Below are 24,823 nucleotides of genomic sequence, written 5' to 3'. Positions count from 1 at the left end.
AAAAAATTTAAAATACAATTCAACCTCTCTTTCATATGTTTTGACCAATTTTTTACAAAATGTCTTTTAATACTACATCAATCTACATAATGGATTTTTTCATCTTTTTTTTACTACTGAGTTACATGTTTTTTTATTTTCGATTGATCCAACTTCAACATTTGAAGACTTTATCAGCACACCAATCAACTAGTAACATTTCTTTAGTGACACCCGTTGGTAATTTATTTACTTGTCTTTCTTCATCCCTGACTCTGATGCAATTAATCACATGTCTCGTAATCATTCTCTTTTCTTTTTCTTAACTAAAACTACAAATTTACCTTTTACAATTGCAGGCAATGGCTAAAAAATACAAGTTTATGGCATTGGTATTATTTAACCCCTTCCATTTCTTGTTTTTGACTTTGTTCTTTATTTCTCTGATTCCCCTTTTGATTTACTGCATCTTTTTCAATTGGCTAAATCCCATGATATTATTCTCATATTCACTAAAAATAATATTATATTGTAGGATCCGATGTTGGGTCACACGATTGACATTGGATGTGAATCATATGTTTACTATTTTTATCCATCATCATCAATATGTGCATCAACGATCTCTTCAATGATGATGCATGCAAAATTACAATATCTTGAGTTAACAATTGTAGAAGATGGTGTCAAGTTTGAAATATTTGTGTACTCTGGATTTGTGAGTCTTAATAAACAAACTTTGTCTCCTTTTCATTGGGGTCCTTCCCATATTTTGTTACTCCTTTAGATTTTAAATATTTTGCTTGATTGATAATTATTCAAGATGTACTTGAATTTAGTTGATGAAGAGTGTATTATAACTGTAACGTCCCATTTAAATACATAATCTAATAAAATAAATGTCGCATACTTAATAATATCCAAAGAGCACGAAATTTGGGGTGTGAGAGTTTTACAGTTATCCAATCATACCAACACTGAAAACAGAGGCATTACATGGTTTGGAACAAAATATAAAAGTTTAACAGTGGGCCAAAAGACTTGCCCATGAGTAGGGGATTACAAAATAATTAAAACTCTTCAAACATGGCCTCAATAGTGACTCAAATACCAATCCATGACCATCAAGCTGCAACATCTTCATAGTCACTGCGATCAACAGGGGTTCCCATGTTTGCTCACATCAATAAATTGATGATCATCGCAAAAGGAGAAAACCACACACGAGACAAACACAAGCAAGAAGAAAGGGTAAGCTAGAGTAAAAAGATTTTATCATACATCCAAGCAGGCAATTTAAAAGTCAAGAATACATATCAATCATCCAAACATGTGATAGCAGACAAATGCAAGATCTAAGACTCAGTTATCCGGATACATATAATCAGTTAGATTCACTGGATGCTTGCACTTGTGGTGGTCTCTACTGCTTTGCAGAGCCATTGCCAATGGATTTCACCCTACCACGCCCAAGGTAACCTTCAAACATCTAAGGCCATTATCTTGCCAGCCAAAGACTAGGGTTTCCTGCTACTCTCACCACTCGAGTCAGTACGCTCTACTTAAGACTAATTGACTCTCTAGAGCTTCAGGATGCAATCCTTACTTGAATCCTTACTTAATTATATATTGAGGCACCACCACAAAATCTTACTAAGAAGTTCGTGGAATTCCATCCATTACCTGAGGTACCACCATGAGCTCTCATCAAGAGGGTCATGGAATTACGTCCTACCCATACCACAGCCATGTCTCACCAACTTCATGCATATCAATCTCATGCCCATTTATAACCAATCATCCAATCATAACCGCTTTTTATATTCCTAATATTTTTAAGGAAACTAAAACACAATTTAGTATATCCATACATGTTTGCTTTAGTGATAATGCTTGTGAATGGTTGTTTAACAAATTTTAGCAATTCATGAAATTCAATGGTATCTTTTATTAAACTTTGCATCCTCGTGATCCTAAAAAAATGGAATGGTTGAAAGCAAAAACAAACATCTTATTGAAACTACTTGGGCACTTTTTCATAGTCATCTTACCTTACCAATTATTGGGAATATTGTCCTTGCAATATGTTAACTCATAGTTGTAGTCATTTGTCCTTAGTGATTAGTTACCTCACCCTGTACTTTTTCGTCATCGCCTCTTATATAGTTTTTTAGTTTTCTTACACCTTGTTAAAATAATTTTTCTCTTCAATCATTCAAATGTCTTTTCAATAGATATATTCACTCTAAAAAAAGGTATCATTGTTTCTCTCTTGATCTTAGTTTTTTTTTCTTGTCTTTCCTAATGTCTTTTTCTTTGTGTCTTTCCATATTATATTCTTTCTAACGAAGACTTATGTAGTCACACCTTATGATATTAGTGACACGTGTTTTTGGTTTCACATGCTTTATACATACCTTACACATGGTTGAGATAAGTTTTCCCTTTAATCATTCAAATGTTTCTTCATTGGATATCAACATTATAAAAAGGGTATCAAGGTTTCTCTTCTGATCTTAATAGGTACTTTATGTCTCTTTCTTTGAGTTTGTTCCTTGATATGCTCCAATTTGAGGAAAAGTGAAAAATAGAATAGGTCTTAAATAGTGTTATTGGAAAGTTATTACATGTTGTAGTTATGAGTTTGTTAAAGCAAAAATGCAACACCTTGATATTTTAATTGAATGCTTTAAAGACAACAGAGTATAAGGTTTGAAGAACATGAAGAACTTTCGTCTGACATATACTAGTGCATGTGCTTCATCTGGTAAACGATAGAGTACATGCCAAGATTCACTTCGTGTGATACACAAATGAAGATCAATTACACGATAAGCACGGATAAAAAATTTTAAGTTGAAATGAATAAGGAGAATACTCTAAAAGGTTAGGTTTGTGCTATAGAGAATGTTTTTATCATCTATTGATGAGAGATTTGCACCTAATTCCAAAGCCTCATTTAAATATCTCTTTGGAATTCGAGCTAAAGCTAAAATATTTGTCAACTTCATTTGACACAGACGTCCCCACCCTGACCAAGCTAATTTGCCTAGTATAATATGCAGTTTTATCACTCAAATAAGTAAAAAGATATGCAATGTAGAGAGATAACTATTGTCAGCTATTAGAGAAGTTACATAAAGAAGAGAAGAGAAATTAATGTTGCATGGGATGAATTTAATGCTTCTTTACATCAAAGCTTTTGTCTCATCCTCATCCTTATTAGATTACAGATATAGTTGTACTCGCTCCCTTACCATTTTTAAGTATTAATTAAATTTCATACACAAATGAAATGAAAGATATTATTAATCTTTCAATGTCAAAAAGGTGCACAACATAAGGGAATATGCAATTGAGTACATGGAGTTAAAACATTTTCTTGTGAAAGAAGTGTACAATAAACAAAAATATTAAAGAGTAAAAATAATCAAATGTGTCTTAAAAAAATTATTTGATTTAAAGAAATTGGTGATTGTTCAAAAATAGTATTTAACAATAATATTAAGTTAAATGCACATATTGTATATTAACAACATTGACAAAACAATAGAGCTTATAAATAGATGTATAATAATTCTCAAATAGTTTCTTCAAGTATTTCAAAATGACAATAAAATGTTACAAACAATTTCCTCATTTATTCATGAACTTTGTTGTTGCAAAACAAATATACTATCATAAAAGGTGAAAAAAACCTTACTAAAAAAAATTTCCTCATTCAAAACTTATAAATTTTAAATAAATTAGAATAATAGTTATAAATTTAAATCACACATAGTCATCTTCCAAACTTACTAATTATTATCATCAATATTAAATTCATAGTATTCTCTTAATCAAAGCAACATTTACATACAAACCCATGACCACCAGAGGATTGATGTATTGACTAACACTCTAAGATTTTGCATCGGTCAGTGCTCAATCACTTTTATTCCCAAGAGTTATAGTTATACCATATTTGGGCCTTCTCCTGATTCATAAAACATGATAGGGTGAATTCTACGTCTAACAAGTTTGACTATTATCGACATTATAGACAAGAACCTCTCTCGATGCTCATAACTAGTCCTCTACATCTATTTGATTCCATGTACTAGTAGAGTCGGGATAATCTCAGTTAAATCTCTATCATCAATACATCTCATACCAACCTTTATGATAGCATCTCCCATTGGAAATAACTACCTTATCATCCTCTTCTTATACCGAAATATCGCATTTTCACAACTACTTAACAAGATATCACACTTGAGCACACAAACATTAAGAAAAATCAAGCATTTTTCATAACATGAAATGGTGTCCTACAGTAGGGGAGGGCGCCCAATGCATTGAACTCAGGGGCTCACTGTAATGTGTGGACCAAAGACGTTCAAGCAACATCCAACATAGCATACCCCTAGAGCTCACTAGGAAGTGATCGCACAACGTGACACCTAATGACTTGTTGTTTGGAGCTCTCTGACTTTAAATCTTGAAACCCACATCGAGCGCTTTTATACTACCACCCAACGTCACACCAAAATTTGTGCCAGAATTGGATTTTTGCAGTTTGTGCAATTGGCTCCTGATGGTATTTGTTATGTTTAGGGACGTCACACTGGTATTTGTGGGTATCTATAGATAAAACTCGTAACAGGTAGGAAATAGATATTGAAAATGGATATCTGCGGATAACGGGTACGAGTATTTTTTATACTCGCATGTTAACGGGGTGGGTACAGGTATCATAGTATCCGTACTCGTGGATACCCGTACCCGCTATACTCTAATTTAAATTAAAAAAATTATTAAAACATTATCACACATTGATTTTAAATGAGTTATTTTTTATCGATTGGTTTTAAAAAATCTTCATTTATTTGTAAATTGTCATTCAACACTATTTAAATAGAATATTTGCACTTTGTTTGAAATTTATAAATGTTATGCATTGTATTTTTACTTGATTTATGATTAAAACGTGTTGTTAAATATATTTTTTTTATAAATACCCGCGGGTATCTGGTATCTATGAATATTCGTGGATATTAAAAAAATATGTTGGTATCCGCATAACAGATACCCGAACAGATATGGATACGGGACGAATATTTATCCAGCAGGTAGAATACGGGAGAGCTACTACTTGTATCCTACTCGCTCGGTTGACATCCCTGGTTATGTTCTATTCTATTTGAAAACTACTAATTTTAGTGCAAAACACAGGTATATTATACCATCAGGAGCTACTTTTCCAAACTTCAACAATCTCATTCCAACCACTCAATTTCAACATGTATCTAATAAATCACATTTGGGTTTCATTAGTCTAGATTTCACCATTTAATAAATCCATCAACATCAAGTTCAACAATGCACTATCCAAATTCATTTCCATATTTAACTTGCAGATGTAATTTATTTACTGTAACAACAAATCATACAAAGGAAATCAATTCTAACTTCCCTTAACTCGATTGAAGCTTTCAACACAACTCTAGCCTTATTTTTTACGTTCCTCCAAACCCTAAAGACACAGAGATTATTGGTTTGGTGATCCAAACACACCCTTGGAATCTCAGAAGGTCTAAGGAATCTAGGGAGCCCGTTACAATCACATGCAACACCCCTAGGGTCACATGCATGCCAACCCAAAAATTTCTCTAGAAGAAAGTAAAATTAAACTTACTCTGTGATTGGAAACGATAAGTTCAAATTGAAAATCCCGTTGCAATGAGCTCCAAGGCGTTTTTGGATCTTTACTGTACATATTGGGAAAAGGTGCATGTGAAGCCACTAAGAGGACCAAAGGGCCGAAGATATTCCAGCCCAGTAATCGTGGTACATGCCAATGCGCAATCCAAATATATTCCATCTGAGCCTGAAGGGCCGAAGATACTCCAGCCCGATAATCCTGATATGCACAAATCCAAATATACTCCATCCAAATTTCGTGATACAGACTTATCAGGGCAGATAAATAATCTGAGGACAAGAGAGGAGGTCATGATAGCAAACTAAGAAATGAGTCTCGATGTCCTTAACACAAGGGCAGATGATACCTCGGCAGAGTAAGTTGTCATATGTACTAAGCGCGTGCAGAAAGGAACATTAGCGGTAAGATAGGAATTAGACTAATTAAGCACGACTAATGAGACATAATATAAATTAAGCACTGTCTGTCCTAGGCCCATAAGGTTTGGCCCATTAAAGTAGTATAAAAGGCACTGTTCACGAGGTAAAACACCATGCTATTTTTTACTATTGTAGTCATTTATTACTCTGACACTGACTTGAGCGTCGGAGTGACTTCACAGGCCCCCCGCCAGTAGAATCCTTCATCGGAAGAAGACACTCAAGTACCTGGGAGAAGACACTCAGGCAACTGGGAGAAGACACTCAGGCACGTGGGAGAAGACATTCAGGTTCCCAGACTTAGAACAGAAGTGAAGAGGGTGGACGTGTGCATTACTAGATTCATTGGTCCCTATACAACTTTGTGTTTACAAGTACATTAGTATTTGGTAGGAACATTTGGCGCCCACCGTGGGGACGAGGCAAGTTGATGCACATGGTGTCCACGAGAAACATGACAAGCAACGGACAGGAGGCGCAAGTAGTAGAAAGCAGTCAGATGGCAATCATGCGAGCCATACAACAAGAGTTGGCAGAGCTTCGAGCTGAAAATGCTAGTATCAAACGGAAACTGGAAGGCAACAATGAAGAGGGTGAAAGGGAGCAACCGCGTCCCAGTAAAACCCAAGTTACCTCTCAACCCCAACGCGCTGAGACCGTCGAGGAGAGCACACAAAACCCCCAAACTAGGGGAACCGCCAACACTCTCGCGGTGCAGAAAAAAGCGCGTAAGCACCCCTTTGTTGACGGAATAATGGAGACCCCCCTACCTAGGGGATGGAAAACTTTGGTCATCGATAGGTACGATGGCACAATAGACCCTGATGAGCATATACATGTATACCTCACACAAGTTGGCTTATACTCTACCGAAGATGTCATTCTGTGTAAGGTGTTCCCCATCTCTCTTAAAGGAGCATCCCTTAGTTGGTTCACTCGCCTAGCGCCCTTCTCCATTGATTGTTTCAACGTTTTAACTGCTCAGTTCGAAACTCAATTCGCCACATCACGCCCGCATAACCTCACATCTCTAGCCCTCATAAATATGCGCCAAGAAAAAGGAGAGCCCCTCAGGGCATTCGTAGAACGCTTCGGGAAAACTGCTCTCAGCATAGATAATTTAAGCCCAGAGGTGGCCCTCCACTAGATGATCAATGGGCTAAGAAGCGGACCCTTCGCCGATAGCTTGTGCAAAAGGCCAGCAACCAGTATGGCAGAGCTAAGGCAAAGGGCAGCTAAATATATACGGATGGAAGAGCTGAAGGACTTCAAGAACAAAGTTACCGCCGAGGACAACACCTCTAGCAGAAAATTTGACGTAAGAATGCGTAAGGCCCCACAAAGACCACCGACCCATTCTCGAACCCAGCGATTCACCAAGTATACTCCCCTGAATGCCTTGAGGTCAAGAGTACTAGAAGAGGCCTTGCACACTGACCTCTTGACTACTCCTAGAAGAGCAAGCACACCTCCAAATGCAGATACCACACGACAATGCAGATACCATGGAAATTTTGACCACTCAACAGAGGAATGCACAGCTCTGAAGGATAAGATTGAGGAACTCATTCAAGCTGGACATCTCCAGCGCTTTGTAGCTCGAGGCAACGGGGACAGAGTAGGAGATACAAGGAGATATGATACTCACCATAAAGAGACCCTTAACCATAGAGAGTCTGACTCTCATCACAGCTATCGAACATCAAACCGGCATGGCCGTGAAGAAAGAAGGAATCAGCAGCAAGGCCCCAAGCCTCCCTTAAGAGGAACCATTAACACGATCTCCGGCGGATTTGCTGGAGGGGGATTTACTACAACAGCTCGTAAGAAACATCTAAGAGTAGTGCAATCAGTCAATGCAGTGTCGGCACCCATCAGAAGAAACATGCCTCCTATCACCTTCACTAGCGATGACTTCAAAGCTATCGATCCTAAGCAGGATGACCCCATGGTAATCACTGTGGAAATTGAAAATTTTGCGGTTAAAAAGGTCCTAATTGACCAAGGGAGTTCGGTAGATATATTGTACTGGGAAACTTTCAAGAAACTGCAAATCCCTGAGCAGCAAATGTCTCCATTTGTAGATGAAATCGTTGGTTTTTCCGGTGAAAGGGTCCAAACGCGAGGATACATAGACCTATATACTACATTCGGTGAGGGCAAGGTCACCAAAACAATATCTATAAGATACTTGGTCCTGGATGCAAATACCTCTTACAATGTACTCCTCGGAAGACCCTCTTTGAATGTACTGGGAGCCATCGTCTCCACCTCGCATCTAGCTATGAAATTCCCATCTCTTACTGGTGACATAATAACAATTCATGTGGATCAAAGGACAGCGCGCGAGTGCTACAAAGCTAGTTTAAGGATGCCAAACCCGCGTAAGTTACAATCGTCAAACAATATAGAGAAAATCACCCATGTGGATGGAACATCCATTCAAGAGTTAGATCCGCGAATGGAAGATGAGGAGCGGGTTAAGCCGCTAGGGGGAACTGAGGTACTACCCCTTGATAATGGAAGGTCCTTACAGATAGGAGCTACATTATGCGAATCAGAAAAATCAATGTTAGCAGCAATACTAGTACATAACAAGATATCATTTGCATGGACCACTGCCGACCTGCCAGGAATAGACCCGGACATGGCATGCCATAGACTCTCCACGTTCAAAGAGGCAAAGCCGGTGGCACAAAGAAAAAGAAAGTTGGGAGAAGAAAAGAGAAAGGCTGCAAGGGAGGAGTCATCTAAGCTGCTACAGGCTGGGTTCATTCAGGAGGCACGATACACCACGTGGCTAGCAAATGTAGTCATTGTTAAAAAGCCCAACGGGAAATGGCGGATGTGCACAGATTATATAGACTTGAACAAGGCATGCACAAAAGACGCGTACCCGCTACCTAATATTGATCGGTTAGTAGATGGTGCCGTTGGCCACCACGTCCTAAGTTTCTTAGATGCCTTCTAAGGATATCACCAAATCCCAATGGACCCAAGGGACAAGTTAAAGACAACCTTCATCACAGAGGAGGCAAACTATTACTATGAGGTCATGCCATTTGGCCTGAAAAACGCAGGAGCCACATACCAAAGGTTCATGGATCAAATTTTCAAAGGAATGATAGGCAGAAATCTTGAAGTATATGTTGATGACTTAGTAGTAAAATCCAATTCCATTGAGCAGCATGTTAAAGATCTCGCAGAGGTGTTCACCACGTTAAACAAGTCAAGTATGCGACTCAACCCAGAAAAATGTGTATTTGGGGTTGATGGAGGAAGATTTCTCGGATTCATGTTGACAAACAGGGGAATCGAGGCCAACCCCGAGAAATGTGAAGAAATATCGAGTATGAGAAGCCCCAAAAACTTGAAGGAGGTGCAACGATTGATGGGAAGACTAACAACCCTGAGTCGATTCATGCCAAAGCTTGCGGAGAAGGCCAAACCCATCCTAAAATTGCTGAAGAAAGCCACTCGGTTCCACTGGGACGAAGCATGCGAGCTAAGCTTTGAAAGCATCAAACAATTCTTGACTTCACCCCCCATTCTGCAACGCCCAGACATTTCACTCCCATTGGTAGTGTATTTAGTTGCGACAGAAGATGCAGTAAGTGCTGCAATAGTTCAGGAGAAGAAGCGAGAGCAGCAGTCGATATATTTTGTAAGTCGAACCTTGCAGGATGCAGAAACAAGATACCAAACGGTAGAAAAAATGGCATTATCCCTACTCATGACAGCCCGCCGCTTAAGACCATACTTCCAGAACCATCGTGTCATCGTGAGGACGGACCATCCTGTACACAAGATTTTGAGGAAGCCAGACCTTGCAGGGAGAATGGCCGCGTGGGCAATAGAACTCTCAGAATACGAGATTCATTACGAACCCAGGGGCCCTATAAAAGCACAGTCACTTGCAGACTTTGCAGCAGAATTACAAGATGTCAACACTCAAAATGTCTGGTGGACATTGCACGTCGATGGATCCTCTAATATACGAGGAGGGGGAGCAGGAATTGTACTGGAAGGGTCAAACGACATAGTCCTGGAACAATCTCTACGATTCAAATTTAGAGTTTCTAATAACCAGGCGGAATACGAAGCAATGGTGGCAGGATTGACACTTGCCAAGGAAATAGGGGTAGCTAGAATTGTATGCCGCACCGATTCAAAACTCACAGTGGGACACTTAACTGGGGAGTTCCAAGTCAAGGATCCCCTCTTACTTCAATACTATCACATAGTCAGAAACATGTTGCAAGGGTTCGAGGAGCACAAGGTTGAGCACGTCCCTAGAGCATGCAATGTCAGGGCAGATATCCTGTCAAAATTGGCTAGCACCAAAAGCAGAGGAATATACAAGTCGATCCTCCAGAAAGAGATAATAGCTCCCTCCACCAACATACCTGAATGTCACGAGGTCGAAATATCTTCGGATTGGAGAACACCCATTGTTCACTTCCTGAAAATTGGAAACAAATCAGAGCCCATAGAGAAAGATTGGGAAAGAAAAATAGCAAGATACACCTTGGTGGGTGATGAATTATTCAGGAGAGGATTCACCTCTCCCTTACTGAAATGTATCGACATGGAGCAGGCCGAGTATGTTATGCGTGAGTTACACCAAGGCATATGTGGATACCACTCTGGAGCAAGAACGATGTCGGCAAGGATATTAAGGGCAGGATACTATTGGCCCATAATGGTAGCAGATGTTTCCAAGTTTGTCAAGCGATGTATACCCTGTCAAAAACACGGGAACATATCCCATGTCAAGCAGGAAGAATTACACAACATATCCTCACCTTGGCCGTTCGCCAAGTGGGGAATGGATATCGTCGGCCCATTCACGCCTGGAAAGGGGCAAGTAAAGTTCTTGCTAGTAGCTGTCGATTACTTTACTAAATGGGTGGAGGCAGAGCCGCTGGCAACAATCACAGCACAATTGGTGCAAAAATTTGTATGGAAAAGCATTGTCTGTCGCTTTGGAATCTCACATACCATAATTACAGATAATGGCAAGCAATTCACAGATACCGGACTCAAAGAATTCTACCAAGGACTGCACATCAAACACGTAACAAGTTCAGTAGAGCATCCGCAGGGGAATGGCCAGGCAGAAGCAGCTAATAAGGTCATTCTACAAGAATTAAAGAAAAGGCTAGACCAGGCCAAGGGACTTTGGCCTGAACAGTTGTTAGAAGTATTATGGGCGTATCGTTGCGCGCCCCAATCCGCAACAAAGGAAACTCCTTATAGCCTTACTTATGGGACAGACGCAATGATTCCAGTTGAAATAGGAGAACCCTCCCTGCGTCAACAGAAATATGCAGAAACGACCAACTCTCAATGCTTGGCAAACAATCTAGACCTTCTGACAGAACATCGGGATCTAGCCAAGATTCAAGAAGCCGCGGCCAAACTAAGAATGTCAAGAAGATATAACTCCAAGGTCAAGCCCAGAAAATTTCATCCAGGAGATCTGGTATGGCGAATGAATAACAATGCAAGGAAGGTCGAGGGAAAGTTTTCCGCTAATTGGGAAGGTCCATTCCGTGTCCTCACAGACGAAGGCAAAGGAGCATACAGGCTGCAACAATTATCAGGAACACCAGTCCTTAGGACTTGGAATGTAACACATTTAAAATTTTACTACAGCTAATCTTGTCACTTGGGGTACTCTTTCCTACTCCGGTCTTTTTCCCTAAGGAGGGTTTTGGCCGGACAGGTTTTAATGAGGCCCAATATCAATGAAACAGCTGAACACACATCTATGTCTAGTCCTGTCACAAGGTTCCTAGAAAAGCAAAGTCCCTGTTGACATTACTTGTCAGCCAAGGTCGACGACCTGTCCTCACCAGGACATCCAACATTCATTATAAGTCCCTGTTAGCATCACTTGTTAACTAAGGTTGACACCATATAAGTCCCTGTTGGCAACTGCAAACCAACTAAGGTCGACTACTTAAAATCAATCTTCCAACGCATCCAACAACAAATCGATATCACTACGCACGCAACAAACGCTAAAACAACTACAACATACAAACACAATAAGGGAGCGCACACCATAAAATCGTTTAAACCCACAGAAAAGGGTAATGTCAACATTTGCATAATATAAGTAAAACCGCACCTAAAACAAAAATCATATGATGTCAATATTACAATCACAAAACATCGCAAAAGACCTGCATAAGCAGTCTTACTACACAAAAAATTTACACGCCCAAGATATAGCTATCATTGCTCATCGCGAGTACCAGCATCAGTATCATCCTTTCCCCCCTCCACAGCCTCAGTAGAAGGAGTAGATGGGATGTCTTCGGACTGATCAGGGATGGAAGGAATGTCCTTGATGCGCACTAAAGACTTCTGATATACATCTTTCCCCACATCAAAGTGACCATCGTCTAGTGGAATCTCAAAAAGCAGAGCGGCTTGGCGCAAGGCTTTCCTGAAGCCAAGTTCATGCTCCTCAACTACGCTCTCCCACAACTCCCATACTTCCTTGTCCAAGTCGGCATTCGCGGTCTTCATTTCAGTAAGAGCACGTTTCAGCACAGACACCTCCTCGGCAGTCTTCTTCACTTTCTCTTCAGCCTCCAAACAATGATTGCGCTAAGATTTTCTATCACTGATGGCCTGCTGCAGTTGCTTTTGACAGTCACCCAATTCCCCTGAGAGTTTCTCTTTCTCAAAGTTGGCAGCTCGCAGTTGCTTCTTCAGCAAAGCTACCTCGGCCTCAAGATCTTCCGTCTCACCGACTTTGATCAGTTCATGGTCGATGTGTCTTCCAATCACCAAAGCTCGAGATTGATATTCTACAAAAGCCTTTATTAAGGTCGGCACGGGAGTCTCCGTAATCAGGTTAGCCTCCTCTTGGGATATGGTGATGCTCATTCCATCATAAATTTGCATCTCAGACCCCATCAAGCGTTGGTAAGAGGTATCTTCGGACACGCGGCTACGCTTGGGAGAGGAAAGGCGTGAACCCCCATCTTTAGGAGTAGTCTTCTTTCTTTTCTTCTCCGCTGCTGGAGGAGGCCGAGGACTACTAGTACTCGCCACAATTTTAGATTGAATCGCAGCACTCATTCCTGGCGTCGGATCTCCGCCTTTCTTGCGTTCATTCAGCTTTTCACGAAGCAAATGAAAACGGCTCTTCTGCCCCGCACCAACACCCTCATGAGATGCCATTAGCGCTGATACAAACAAACACAAAGTAAGAAAGGTTAACATATAGCATACCACAAGCAAAATTTGCACATACCCAACATATCCCCACGGGGACGAGGAGAGTTCAATATAGCCACAATACGCTTCGTAGGAAGTCGTCGAGGAAGAGAGTCAAGCAAGTTAAGAACTTCGCAGTCCTCGGTTGACATCATAGTCCGGGGCCACGCATCATAGTGTAATGGATTACGCGTCCAGTAAAATGGGAACTTAGGGGTATCGCCATCAAAGAAATAAGAACAGCCAGCGAGATTGACTACGACCCTCGGCTGACCAAACAAAGACAACCACTTCACAGGTTCCTTAGGCCGAGTACTATAATGATACAGGAAGACAGCTGGAGATGGTTTTAACCCCAAGATTCGACATAGAAACCTAAAAGCTTGTAAAGCAGCCCATGCATTAGGGTGCAACTGTGAGGGGGCCACATTTAAGGTTCGCAAGACCCCAACAGTGAATTCATCGAATGGTAATCGCACGTGTAAATTAGTAAACAACACAGAGTACATGTAAAAGAACTCATCAGAGTAACCTTCCCGCCCATGACAAGCATTGTCTACGCGGCCAACTCGGTCTAAGGATACAGCCTCGTCAGGACTATCCTCATCTAATATCGCATATGACTCGGCAAATCTGCGAATGGAGAAAGACCACTTATACTTCGAAAAATACTCACGCACAACACTGTCAACCCACTCATAGCCGGAGCGAAGGGGAACGTCTGATAAGCTCTCCTCGTCAGACGATGTGCTATCGCTAGAGGGGTGGGCCGAGGATGGACCTACTCGACCTGCGTGAACCCTAGAGGCTGATTTATCAGACAATGAAGACAAGGACATACCTGCCAAGAGTCGCAAAACCAGCGAGACGTCTCAGGAGAGAAAAGGGAACTAAGGAGGGCCCCAAAAAGTAATTACCCTATTTATAGTGAGATCAGGGGAACAGTGGAAAGCGTATCACCCGTTGGATTGAAGTGATCTAACGGTCATCATGTAGTGTCTGTCACAATTCCCTAGGCGCAGTCACATCAATCCCAAGCCCAAGCCCACTCAATTGGCGCAAAACCTTTCCACTCCCCAATACGCGATGATGTCGGAAACCACATATCTTGGCACGCGCAAAACTTCTCGAAATAAAGGTAATGGGGGAAACCGAAGTCACCTCTGCACAGATTTTGCCAGTATTAAGAGTTATCAACTACGTAAGTCTCAACTCTTGGGGGACTAGTGTATATATTGGGAAAAGGTGCATGTGGAGCCACTAAGAGGACCAAAGGGCCGAAGATATTCCAGCCCAGTAATCGTGGTACATGCCAATGCGCAATCCAAATATATTCCATCTTAGCCTGAAGGGCCGAAGATACTCCAGCCCGATAATCCTGATATGCACAAATCTCAATATACTCCATCCAAATTTCGTGATACAGACTTATCAGGGCAGATAAATAATCTGAGGACAAGAGAGGAGGTCATGATAGCAAACTAAGAAATGAGTCTCGATGTCCTTAACACAAGGGCAGAGGATACCTCGGCAGAGTAAGTTGTCATATGTACTAAGCGCGTGCAGAAAGGAACATTAGCGGTAAGATAGGAATTAGACTAATTAAGCACGGCTAATGAGACATAATACAAATTAAGCACTGTCAGTCCTAGGCCCATAAGGTTTGGCCCATTAAAGTAGTATAAAAGGCACTGTTCACGAGGTAAAACACCATGCTATTTTTTACTATTGTAGTCATTTATTACTCTGACACTGACTTGAGCGTCGGAGTGACTTCGCAGGCCCCCTGCCAGTAGAATCCTTCATCGGAAGAAGACACTCAAGTACCTGGGAGAAGACACTCAGGCAACTGGGAGAAGACACTCAGGCACGTGGGAGAAGACATTCAGGTTCCCAGACTTAGAACAGAAGTGAAGAGGGTGGACGTGTGCATTACTAGATTCATTGGTCCCTATACAACTTTGTGTTTACCAGTACATTAGTATTTGGTAGGAACATTTATAAAGAGAATAAGTAGGATTAGAGTTTTAGAGAGATTGTAGTGAATTCTTTAGTGACTGAAATCTAGAGAGTTAAAGGTTCTCTTTGTTTTGACTCAATTCTAATAGTCTTGTACTTATACATTACTCCCTCTTAAGAATAACGAAAATAATATTATAACACCAAAATTTGATTCTTTTTTACGCCATTGACGTGCCATTTTCAAAATCAATTTTTTTTTTTAACTGCTGACTAGTCCATTTTTATCCACTATCACAGCAAAAAACTACAATGCTTAAATCCAAGGCATCTCTTCGTTCGAGCTTTCAAATTGTTTATTTGGGTGGATTTCAAATTAAAGGAGAAAAAACCAAAGTGACTCCTTTTCCACCACGATCCTCCTTCAGTGACGATACTCTGTCAGCCACAATACCTCAGTATTCGTTTGAACTGAAGGAAGCAGAGAGAAAACCAAGATGAGGATCTGTCGTTTTCAGTCGTCCTTGTTTTGTAAACGAAACAAACCTTTGTGTTCTTCTATCATACCAAAATTAGGACAAACTATCTTTCTTGTCATTTGAAATAGTATTCAAATACTTTTCTCCATATATAAAATTGAAACTATACTTTTCACAAGTTTTTCAAAAAATGCTTGGTACAACTTCTACTCTCTTTTCACATAAAAGAGAAGCCCAAAAGAGGTTGGCCGAACACAACCTAATTACAACACCTATTTGAGCATGCTACTTCCGTTAAATCTTACATAGAAATTGCCGTATACTTATTCACAAAATACATTCATACGCATTAATTTTTCAAAAGTTCCTGAATCATATTTCTTGCCTCAGCCCGAGTGCGTGGGTAAGAGACTTCTTCGGCCCACATATTCCGCATGTCATGCACATTCAGCATTTCTTTAAGGTATTCTTCTCCCAACTGTCTTGTTTCCCCGGCATCCATCCCACTAGCAACAACATTCTGCTCATGTCAGGTTAAAAGCCTTAATTAGACAAATATGTAAGAGCCAAAGAAACTGAAATGATGAGAGGCCAGATGCAAAATATATTAACTTATAAACGAGGGGAGCAAGCAGTGAGTAACAAATCACAGAAAGTCACGCAAGTATCACATCACCAAACTTAATATTACTTATTCACAAATGAGGTTTTTCTTTCATTTTGCCTGTGAAGAATGTAGTTTTGATAAAATCAACACGATATACCAGTCTCAATATTACTCTACTCCAAAATCTTCATGATAATAAACTAATCATGTCTGACTACTTCCAACCACTATATGCTAACTCACCCATATTCCTCCGATGGATGCATTGAATATAATGAGCCTGAGGATGTTTTCGTCGGAACTGCAAAGAGCATTCCCAGAAGCAACTGTAAAAATATGATCTTGGCAAGAAGAATCAACATATAATCCATGGTTTTTCACTGTAATTTTTTTGTGCTTTTTCAAAATTCTCCCTAGATGATGGGATGTGGTGAGTTCTTCACGTAGTCTCAACAAAGTTGCAGCCCTTTCAGCACTAGCCCAGCAACAACATGATGATGATCCATCTTCTGCAAGAATAAAATACCATACAAAAATGGTCATGGGTGTTTCCTACAAAATTTGTTACAACCCAACATATAAATACAACTTATATAAGAATGCTGCCAAGTGAATACCAATAGATATGGGCATAACGCAATAATTAAACAAGGAGTCCATGTCAGAAATGATAGAAGAGCACAAACTAAATAGAAGATATAGGAAACAGAAACCCAGCTAAGCCACAAAAATGGACAAATTATGTGGAATTATTTATAAAATATTTAAAAGATGTTTATAATGTATAGAACACCAAGTAAAACAACTGTCAGTTAAACCACATTCGACCAACAATACATGCACATGCAAGACAAAGAAAGTGGTTATAGCTGACTTTTCTTGAATAACACTTACACATATAACTTACCCAACAAAAAACAAGCAAGTGGAATGTCCAAAAGAGTCCCCTGAGCATTAACTTTTGTTTCTGCAATAAAATTTGTGGTCTTTCTCTCTATAACTAAAACAAGGACCGCAACCACCTGTTCGCAAATGACAGCATAAAAAACAATGTTCTATTAGAATTAGAGCACAAATATTTGATGGATAAATGTAAAATCAATTTACCCTGCATCGAAGCACTATTTTCTTGTGGGTCAAGTCCTGAGGCAATTGGGAGATCAAACAAGAGATATAATCTGGAGATGCATGGTCAGCATCTTTAGTAGAGCTTAAAAAAGAGGGCCTGTCACCGCATTGTTTATCACATACTTTTATGGATTTTATTACAATAAACGACACAGGCACCAACATAAATTTACTTTGTGCCCTGCAGAGCAGAAGATAAGGAATCAATCATGTTGAAAATTAAAGACATTTCACATAATAAATGGGAGAATATTCCTTCATATAAGTGCATATGGAAAAATGGAAGAGTAAAATTATGTATACATAATAGATAGGCATACAAGAATACATGCAACACACTCGTCAATGGATTTTGATTTTACAGAGCAGTTCACCACTGTCAATATTACAATTTTCTTTAACAGTGCAGTGAAACAAAAACTGGTTTCCAATTATTTCTTTTCGGATAATCCAACGCATACCTTGCATAGAGAATTCGATGAAATACTGCAGTTACACCAGGTCCAAATCCAGTGGGGAAAGTATGTTTATTTACAGAACCAAAAATATTCACCTAATAAGAAATAAATTAACAAGATTATGTTGCAAAATAAGCACAGAAAATATGAAGATTAATATAGAGTAAGATGGGATTCCAGTTACAATATGGTGATGCACTAAAACGTGAATGCAGAAATTGCTTCTTGTCCTAACGAGGCCTTTCAACTGAAGAGAATCAACGTTTGCACCATTTGAGCATGAACTGAAGAAACCAGAGTCAGTTTTATGAATTTCGATCACATTTCCCTCAAGAGACATCAAATTGCCCTCAGGGAACAGGCTGTTTGATCTCTGAGTTCCAAAACAAGATTTAGGTCTATCCTCTGAAGTCCCAGTACCTAAAGAAAGGTTAGCACTATCTTCTGATATTACAGACTGCAAGCTTCGACTATCTTCCAATTCCATAACATTATCCTCAAAGACATCTGCAAGACTGATGGGGAGATATAAGCAAACATCTGAACTGACACCGGAAGGTTCACCACTGGACCTCGGCAGAAGTTTTTGATGATTAGGTGAAACTCCATCAACCGAAGGAGATAAAGAATCTTTTGCAGATGTATATACTGATAGATGATGAGAAAGGTTCTCATCATAAATAAATGAAAGGCTCCAAATACGTTTTCTGGAATCAACAAGTAATTTAGCAGTGTCACTCCTACCAAAGTCAGCATCTTTTGTATTTCGATAGCAATCCTTTGTCTTATGATATATGATGTAATAATGACCAATCTGCAACAACTGAAATGCAGTAGATAGTAAATTAATACTTGGGTTTGCACTACTATATAAAATCAGTTAATACCTACTATCCTTGGTAGGCAGGCCAAGGACAATAAGATATACCTGGTACTTTAAAAATCTATCTGATGAGAACTCTAGCAAAATTTTCCTTGAAGAAGGTTTTGAATTAAAACTTGTATCTTTCATAGGTAATGTAGAGCGCAAGATAGCTGGGAAAATCTCATTCTCAATTTGGAGGCTTTTAAAAGTAACCAGACAAGATAAATCATGAGAAGATTTCATGTTGACACATTTTCTGTTCTCTTCTGGTTTCCTGGAAGAATTAGAACAAGCACTCAGCTCATATTTGGAAGTGTGAAATTCTTCCTTTGAGGAACTTACTGATTCCTTAGTAAGTTTCTGCCTCTTATTAGAAAATTTATATTCATTATTACCACTCAGACAAGATTTCGAAAGTTCCTCTATCTTGTCCCAAGAATCATTGCATGGATGAGCAATTCCACTCTTCCCATCAAACAATAAAATGAATGGAAAAAGCACGGCTTCAACAAAAGTACTTGACTTGCCACATCCTGCTTTATTAGAGTACTGCAATAATTGAAATAGGAGCCTTAGCAGAGTAGAATTGCCGAAAAAGAATGCGGATATATTACAACCATGGAACACTTTAGGGTGCATAATGCTACACATGTAAAGATTAAAAACAAAAAAGCACCTCCTTTATCATATCAAAATACTTCAGCAAGTCTTTTACATGGATCTGCAAGCAACTAAACAGCATTGTACTCATCTTACATTGATTTTCAGAGTACATTATTGCATTAAGATATTCTGTATATTGTCATTAAATATAAAAATCCACTCTCAAGCATGCGTGATAGCTTAACCTTTTAATCCTCAATAATTGAAATGACATCAAAACAGAGGTCAGGACTTCAAATCTGGCAGTTTCTATTTCCTATGTGCTACTTAAATTATAAACTAAGCACAGGGTTTTAGCCAGCATGTCTTTATGATCATGTTTGATGCTTCAAGTCAAAACTAAAAGATTTTCCCTCGCGGGATCAAGCTAGAGACAAAAAGACATCTCCAGTACCCACCTAATAGCTAGGGTTAGGAATTTGTAGTCTTTGACAAATTTAGGATTCTATCTCCCTATGAAAATCAGAATTCAGAAAACTCACGTCTGTGCTCTTAAGTATTAATGGGCAAATTTGACATTTACTGGATCAAGGAAACTATAATATTGGAAAATTCTTCATTCATTGTCTCACAAAGCATAAATCTTCAGTTTTCTACAGATTGGATTCTTAATAAGATTTTAAAGAATCTCAACTGACCATAAGGCATTTAATTATGTAATATGGATTTTGAAATTATCATAACAAAGAAAGATTAGTTGTAAACAAATAAACAAAAAGACGTAAAATATAACAGGCCACCAGGCTGTCATATAATAATATTAAACTTGCAGAGAAACTAAACTTCCAGAAATAAAATCTGAAAGGGTTAAACACATTAGTCTAAGCTGATATTCACAATCTTCTCATCTTTAACTCTACACTTCCTTTTTTACCATGAAACTGTTCTTATGAAGACTTGATAGCAGTTTATAATGAAATTAATGACTATAATTTCTGACTAAATATAACACAAGCAAACCTTTTCTTGAAGAGGAAATTTGTGAGATACTCTAAGCAAATAGTAGGATCCAGGCTCTAGTGTCTCACTTTCATTCTTACTATTTATGCATGAGTAAAGGGGAATGTTTCTGCATTTAACATTCTTCCAATGACAGCAAACAAAAAATGGAGTGCTTAATTCTCTTTCTGCTTTGGAGCAATTAAAGATTGTTCTACATGATAATGATTCACTCCCAAGCCTTTCGATCAGATCCATAGGTTCGTCTATGTTGTCCATAAAAACCTCATAGTCCGTCACCTGAAATCCAAAATGACTGTTTTTAGTTTAAACACATAATTCTGTGGACGGCCTAATTACCTAATCCTATGTGATTAAGTTAGGAACTTTTAAACACTATTTTCAAACTGTCAAGAAAAATAATTAATAAAACTAACTCAACCTCACAAAATCAACTTGTAAAAGAAATTAGATACTTGGCTACAAGTCTCCACTAAATTATGAAATCAGTTGAACCCTCATTTGAGTCTACCAAAGCAACCCACTTTCCAGTACAGCAGAACCTCTTCCCTAAGAAATTTATAAGGGTTAGAAATGTTAAGTCTGCAAAGGGCAGTGTTTAATTTAGTCCTTCAAAAATATATTCTCATTTTAGTCCCTCTTTAAGAAAATATGGATCACATATGGGACAACAAACCTCAAATATTTCGTTAGGATTCCAAGTTAAGGGAAGGTCTGGTATAACAATATCAACACCACCAGTTGCATCAACCAGCTGCAGTCTTCTGGTCGATGGATCAACCTGAATAGGCAAAGCAGAAAGCCAAAAGCATGATAACCAAATTATTAGTAATCAACATCCTCCAAGATCAAAGAAAATCATGCCACGTTAAAAAGAATAAAAAGAAATAACAACCATTGACAATTGTGGTTTATTCACAAACATGGAAATGAAAGATAAATTGAACCACTAACCTTAAGGTATCCAAGCAAAACAACACCTACATCTTCACTTTGAATGATCCGCCTAAATGATCTATCATTATATCTTGCTTCACGTGATAAAATACTGAACTGGTTGCCAATAGGCAATAATTTACAGTGATTTTCTGGCTTCATAATTCTTAGCAAGGTGTGCATACAGCGACAAATGAAGATAGAGATCGGTATTACCTGTAATAAATGAAGTAATTATCCTTCAATGTTTAATAACAAATTCCTTCTATGAAAACATAACGAAATTCTTTTTTCGGATGAAGTAAAGCCTGTATGCTATATATAGACCATGTTAGATCCAAACTTTACAAAGTATCAGAAGAAAAATAAATTTAAACACAAATAACATACCAATTTCAGAAAACTGCAATTTAGTACTCTAGCACAACCATTCAAGTCATGAGTGCACAGCCACACAGGAGCACCTTGCTACCAAAGGAAAACAGTATTACCAAACTGAGGCTTAAAATTGGTACCAACGAAATATTCCCAGCTGTCAATTTGTTGACGAACCTGAGTTTGAAATATTGACGAAGGGAAAAGTGAACTAGCATACATCTGAACTAGCCCTTCTTTCTGTTAAAACCTTGCATAATTAAATTTATTAGAAATGGAACAGATCAAAGAGCTTCAGCCAACCTAAGAACACCTTAAACTCAAAGGAAGAAGATTACATGTTTTGATCCCAAAATCTCCTTGTCAGATAAGATACCAGCAAACTTTTTCCGGAAGCTTGAGACAAGAAGTAATACCCTGCCACGAAAAAGGAATGACATATATTCCAGCAATTTTTAAAACTCAAAGTTCCAAACAATTGCAGTAAAAGTAAATCGAACTATTTAATACCAGAGTCTTGCAGAAAACGGTAACGACTGAATGAACTTCCCTAGCATACCGGAAGAAGGAAAAACTACATTACACCTGCAATACTGAACTGAATCATAACTTTTCTGCAAAGAATATGAATAGGCAAATAGACTTAACAAATAGGTCAGAAACATTTAAGGAACAATTGGTGCATAAATTGTTAAGGAAATCAATTGCTTTTCTTGGCTGCTTTATTGAGAGAGCTTTTGAAAAATATGCAGCTAATATTGTCTTATGCAAAACTTACAACAGTTCAGAACATGACCATGCATATTTCAGTATCTCAGTCACATGCAGTTGCTTGCATTAGCCCAAGCTCAACGTCTACAGACTGTCGTAATCTAAGCATTTATGCAATGCCAATTTGAACAGAACACAAGCAAACACAGTTATAGCAATACATACACAGTTTGGCACGGGGAGAAGGATTGCACAATAATGCTGGTCTTGATGCATGCCCCAAGAATAATTATCTTTGTCCATGAAAAGTGCGGATTCACAATATGCACATTTCTTACAGATAACTGCAAACGGTCATGATTTTTGGTGTCAAAACTTAAAACTCAAAATGGGTTGCAAATTATATAGTTCACGAGTTCAATTTGTAAGCACTCCTACGTAAAAAACTTTTACACACACATCTAACATTAATTCAACCTATTGCCACAACATACTAATGAACTAAGTGATAAATGAGCACATCCTATTGGATGTCTGGGAAAAGAAATGTGTTCTTCAACATGGTGCTACATTACAACCCAATAAATACCTCAGGAGGTGAAATTTATCCTGACAGTGGAAAAAAGAACTGTGTTCTTCAATATGGTGCTACATTCACAATCCAAAAGATATCTCAGGTCAAGAAAACGGCAAATTTGCTTCACTTACAACGGAGCCAACTCTCAGACCATGCATCGAGGTATGCAGTTGATCAGTTAAAAGAAGCCACACATCATGGTCCAACTCCAGAACCATCCCTTGCATGTACGCACCTTTAATTACACCAGTATAAGAACCACATTCACCCTTTCCCTTGATCTCACTCAGGCTTGGCATGCATTTCTCCAAACAAGACCCAACATGCAGAACCGACTCATCTTCAGTCACATACATCACTTGAGACTCCTCCTTCGTCAGGTAAACTAGCTTTTTCTTCAAACCAGACACCACAACGCGTTCGTCAATCAGCTTGGTGATTGCAGGGTGCCAGGAGGAAGAAGCACTGCCACAAAAATACACAATCTCCATTTTGGTAAAAGAATGTCCCTTCCTACTCTCACTCAATTTGCCAATTAAAACATCCCCCTTGGAACAACAAAACCTACACTCACAACACACCAATTGCACTGAAAACCCTGGCAGGTTCACCATAGAGCCTGAATTCAAGTCAGAGGTACTAGCCGCCATGGTGCACGGCACGACAAAGAGGGGACCAACGGACTCCACCACACCGTGGACGCTTCTCCTTCTGCCACCGGATAGTCGGACACAATTCGGCGCCAGCGGAAGCGAGTCCACAGCGTTGGACCCGTGGTTGGGGTCGGAGAAGCGCCAACTGATAATCTCTAATAGGCCGTGGGCGACATCACAGACGTGGCGCTTGAAGGGGATGAAATTCCAGGCGGTGACGCGTATTTCCCTGTTCAGAGCGGCAGGGCGGAAGTGGAGGAGGTCGCAGCAGACGGTAGCGGAGGCGTCGGAGAAGCGGAGGCAGGAGCAGGTAGGGGAGAGGGCGGGGAGGGTTAGGGTTCCGACGAGGACGGTTGAGCGGGGAAGAGCTGTAAGGACAGGGCAGGTGGTGCAGCGGTGCGGCGGGGGCGTGGAAGAGAAGATGGAATGGGCGGTGGCAGTAAGAGGGCGAGGAGACTGAAGGAGTTCCGCTAGAGTCGTCACCGTAGCGTTTGCGTCGTCCATTGCGGCCAAAGATAGATGGATGAATGGATGAATGAAACCGGTGGCGCGCCTAGTGGTGGTGGCTTTCAACTCCGGCGGGAACCATTGTTTTCGAATTAGAGGAAACCTAAAAGTCTTACGAAAAGTGTTTTTGGGAGGGAAATTTTGTAGAGCGGTGACAAAGGATTTTTGTATTTTTCAAAATAAAATAGGATTAAATATATTTTTAATTTTTTATTTTAATTAAAATAAAATTATTTAATTTTTAAAATTTTAGTCCTTTTTTATATTTTGTCTAATTTAATATATTAATTTCAAAAATGTGAGTAAATTTAGATATTCTAACTACATTTTATTAAGTTTATAAACTAATATTGAAGTAAATATTTATTAATCAGTGTAAATAACTTAAATATTATCCTGAAATATATTTAAAATATTAAATAAATTTAGCAAAATTGTTTAAATTCACAAATTTTTAAAATTGTATTAACTTTAATAGGATGAATTCGAATTTTCATTCAAAACACCGAGGGACCAAAACACGTTTAATTAAATATTTTATTACTTTTTGTTAAAATAAATATTAATAATAGACCATTTCTTATTTTGTCAAACACTTAGCATATAG

The 24,823-nt window shown here is 39.0% G+C and overlaps 2 protein-coding genes across 2 annotated transcripts; one reads left to right on the top strand and one right to left on the bottom strand.

Moving 5' to 3' along the window:
• The first annotated feature begins 9,091 nt into the window (after positions 1–9,091).
• Positions 9,092–11,764, top strand: LOC114170132. The gene has a single exon (XM_028055615.1). It carries the CDS (start codon positions 9,092–9,094, stop codon positions 11,762–11,764), a length of 2,673 nt encoding a protein of 890 aa, XP_027911416.1.
• A 4,162-nt stretch (positions 11,765–15,926) lies between these two features.
• Positions 15,927–24,326, bottom strand: LOC114168733 (CST complex subunit CTC1). Its single transcript, XM_028053645.1, has 16 exons — positions 23,188–24,326; positions 22,705–22,823; positions 22,279–22,353; positions 22,107–22,185; positions 21,946–22,008; positions 21,784–21,861; positions 21,412–21,609; positions 21,134–21,238; positions 20,458–20,736; positions 18,898–19,383; positions 18,154–18,792; positions 17,973–18,064; positions 17,491–17,692; positions 17,291–17,405; positions 16,627–16,892; positions 15,927–16,296 (listed from the first exon to the last, which is right to left on the bottom strand). Exons 1-16 carry the CDS (start codon positions 24,211–24,213, stop codon positions 16,126–16,128), a joined length of 3,993 nt encoding a protein of 1,330 aa, XP_027909446.1. The 5' UTR covers positions 24,214–24,326; the 3' UTR covers positions 15,927–16,125.
• Positions 24,327–24,823: the final 497 nt, after the last annotated feature.

Source organism: Vigna unguiculata, chromosome 11 (genome assembly GCF_004118075.2).
Source record: "Vigna unguiculata cultivar IT97K-499-35 chromosome 11, ASM411807v1, whole genome shotgun sequence".
Taxonomy (NCBI): domain Eukaryota; kingdom Viridiplantae; phylum Streptophyta; class Magnoliopsida; order Fabales; family Fabaceae; genus Vigna; species Vigna unguiculata.
The sequence above is the reverse complement of the archived record's forward strand: the minus strand, read 5'-3'. Positions and strand labels throughout refer to the sequence as shown.

Excerpts from the sequence above, each read along its gene's own strand:
- LOC114170132 (XM_028055615.1), top strand. The coding sequence starts at position 9,092 with ATGGACCCAAGGGACAAGTTAAAGACAACCTTCATCACAGAGGAGGCA.
- LOC114168733 (XM_028053645.1), bottom strand. The coding sequence starts at position 24,213 with ATGGACGACGCAAACGCTACGGTGACGACTCTAGCGGAACTCCTTCAG. Across the intron at positions 21,239-21,411 it reads TTTTGCTTGGATACCTTAAG|GTTGATCCATCGACCAGAAG; the intron begins GTTAGTGGTTCA and ends TTGCCTATTCAG. Across the intron at positions 18,065-18,153 it reads TTTTAGTGCATCACCATATT|GTGAATATTTTTGGTTCTGT; the intron begins GTAACTGGAATC and ends ATTTCTTATTAG.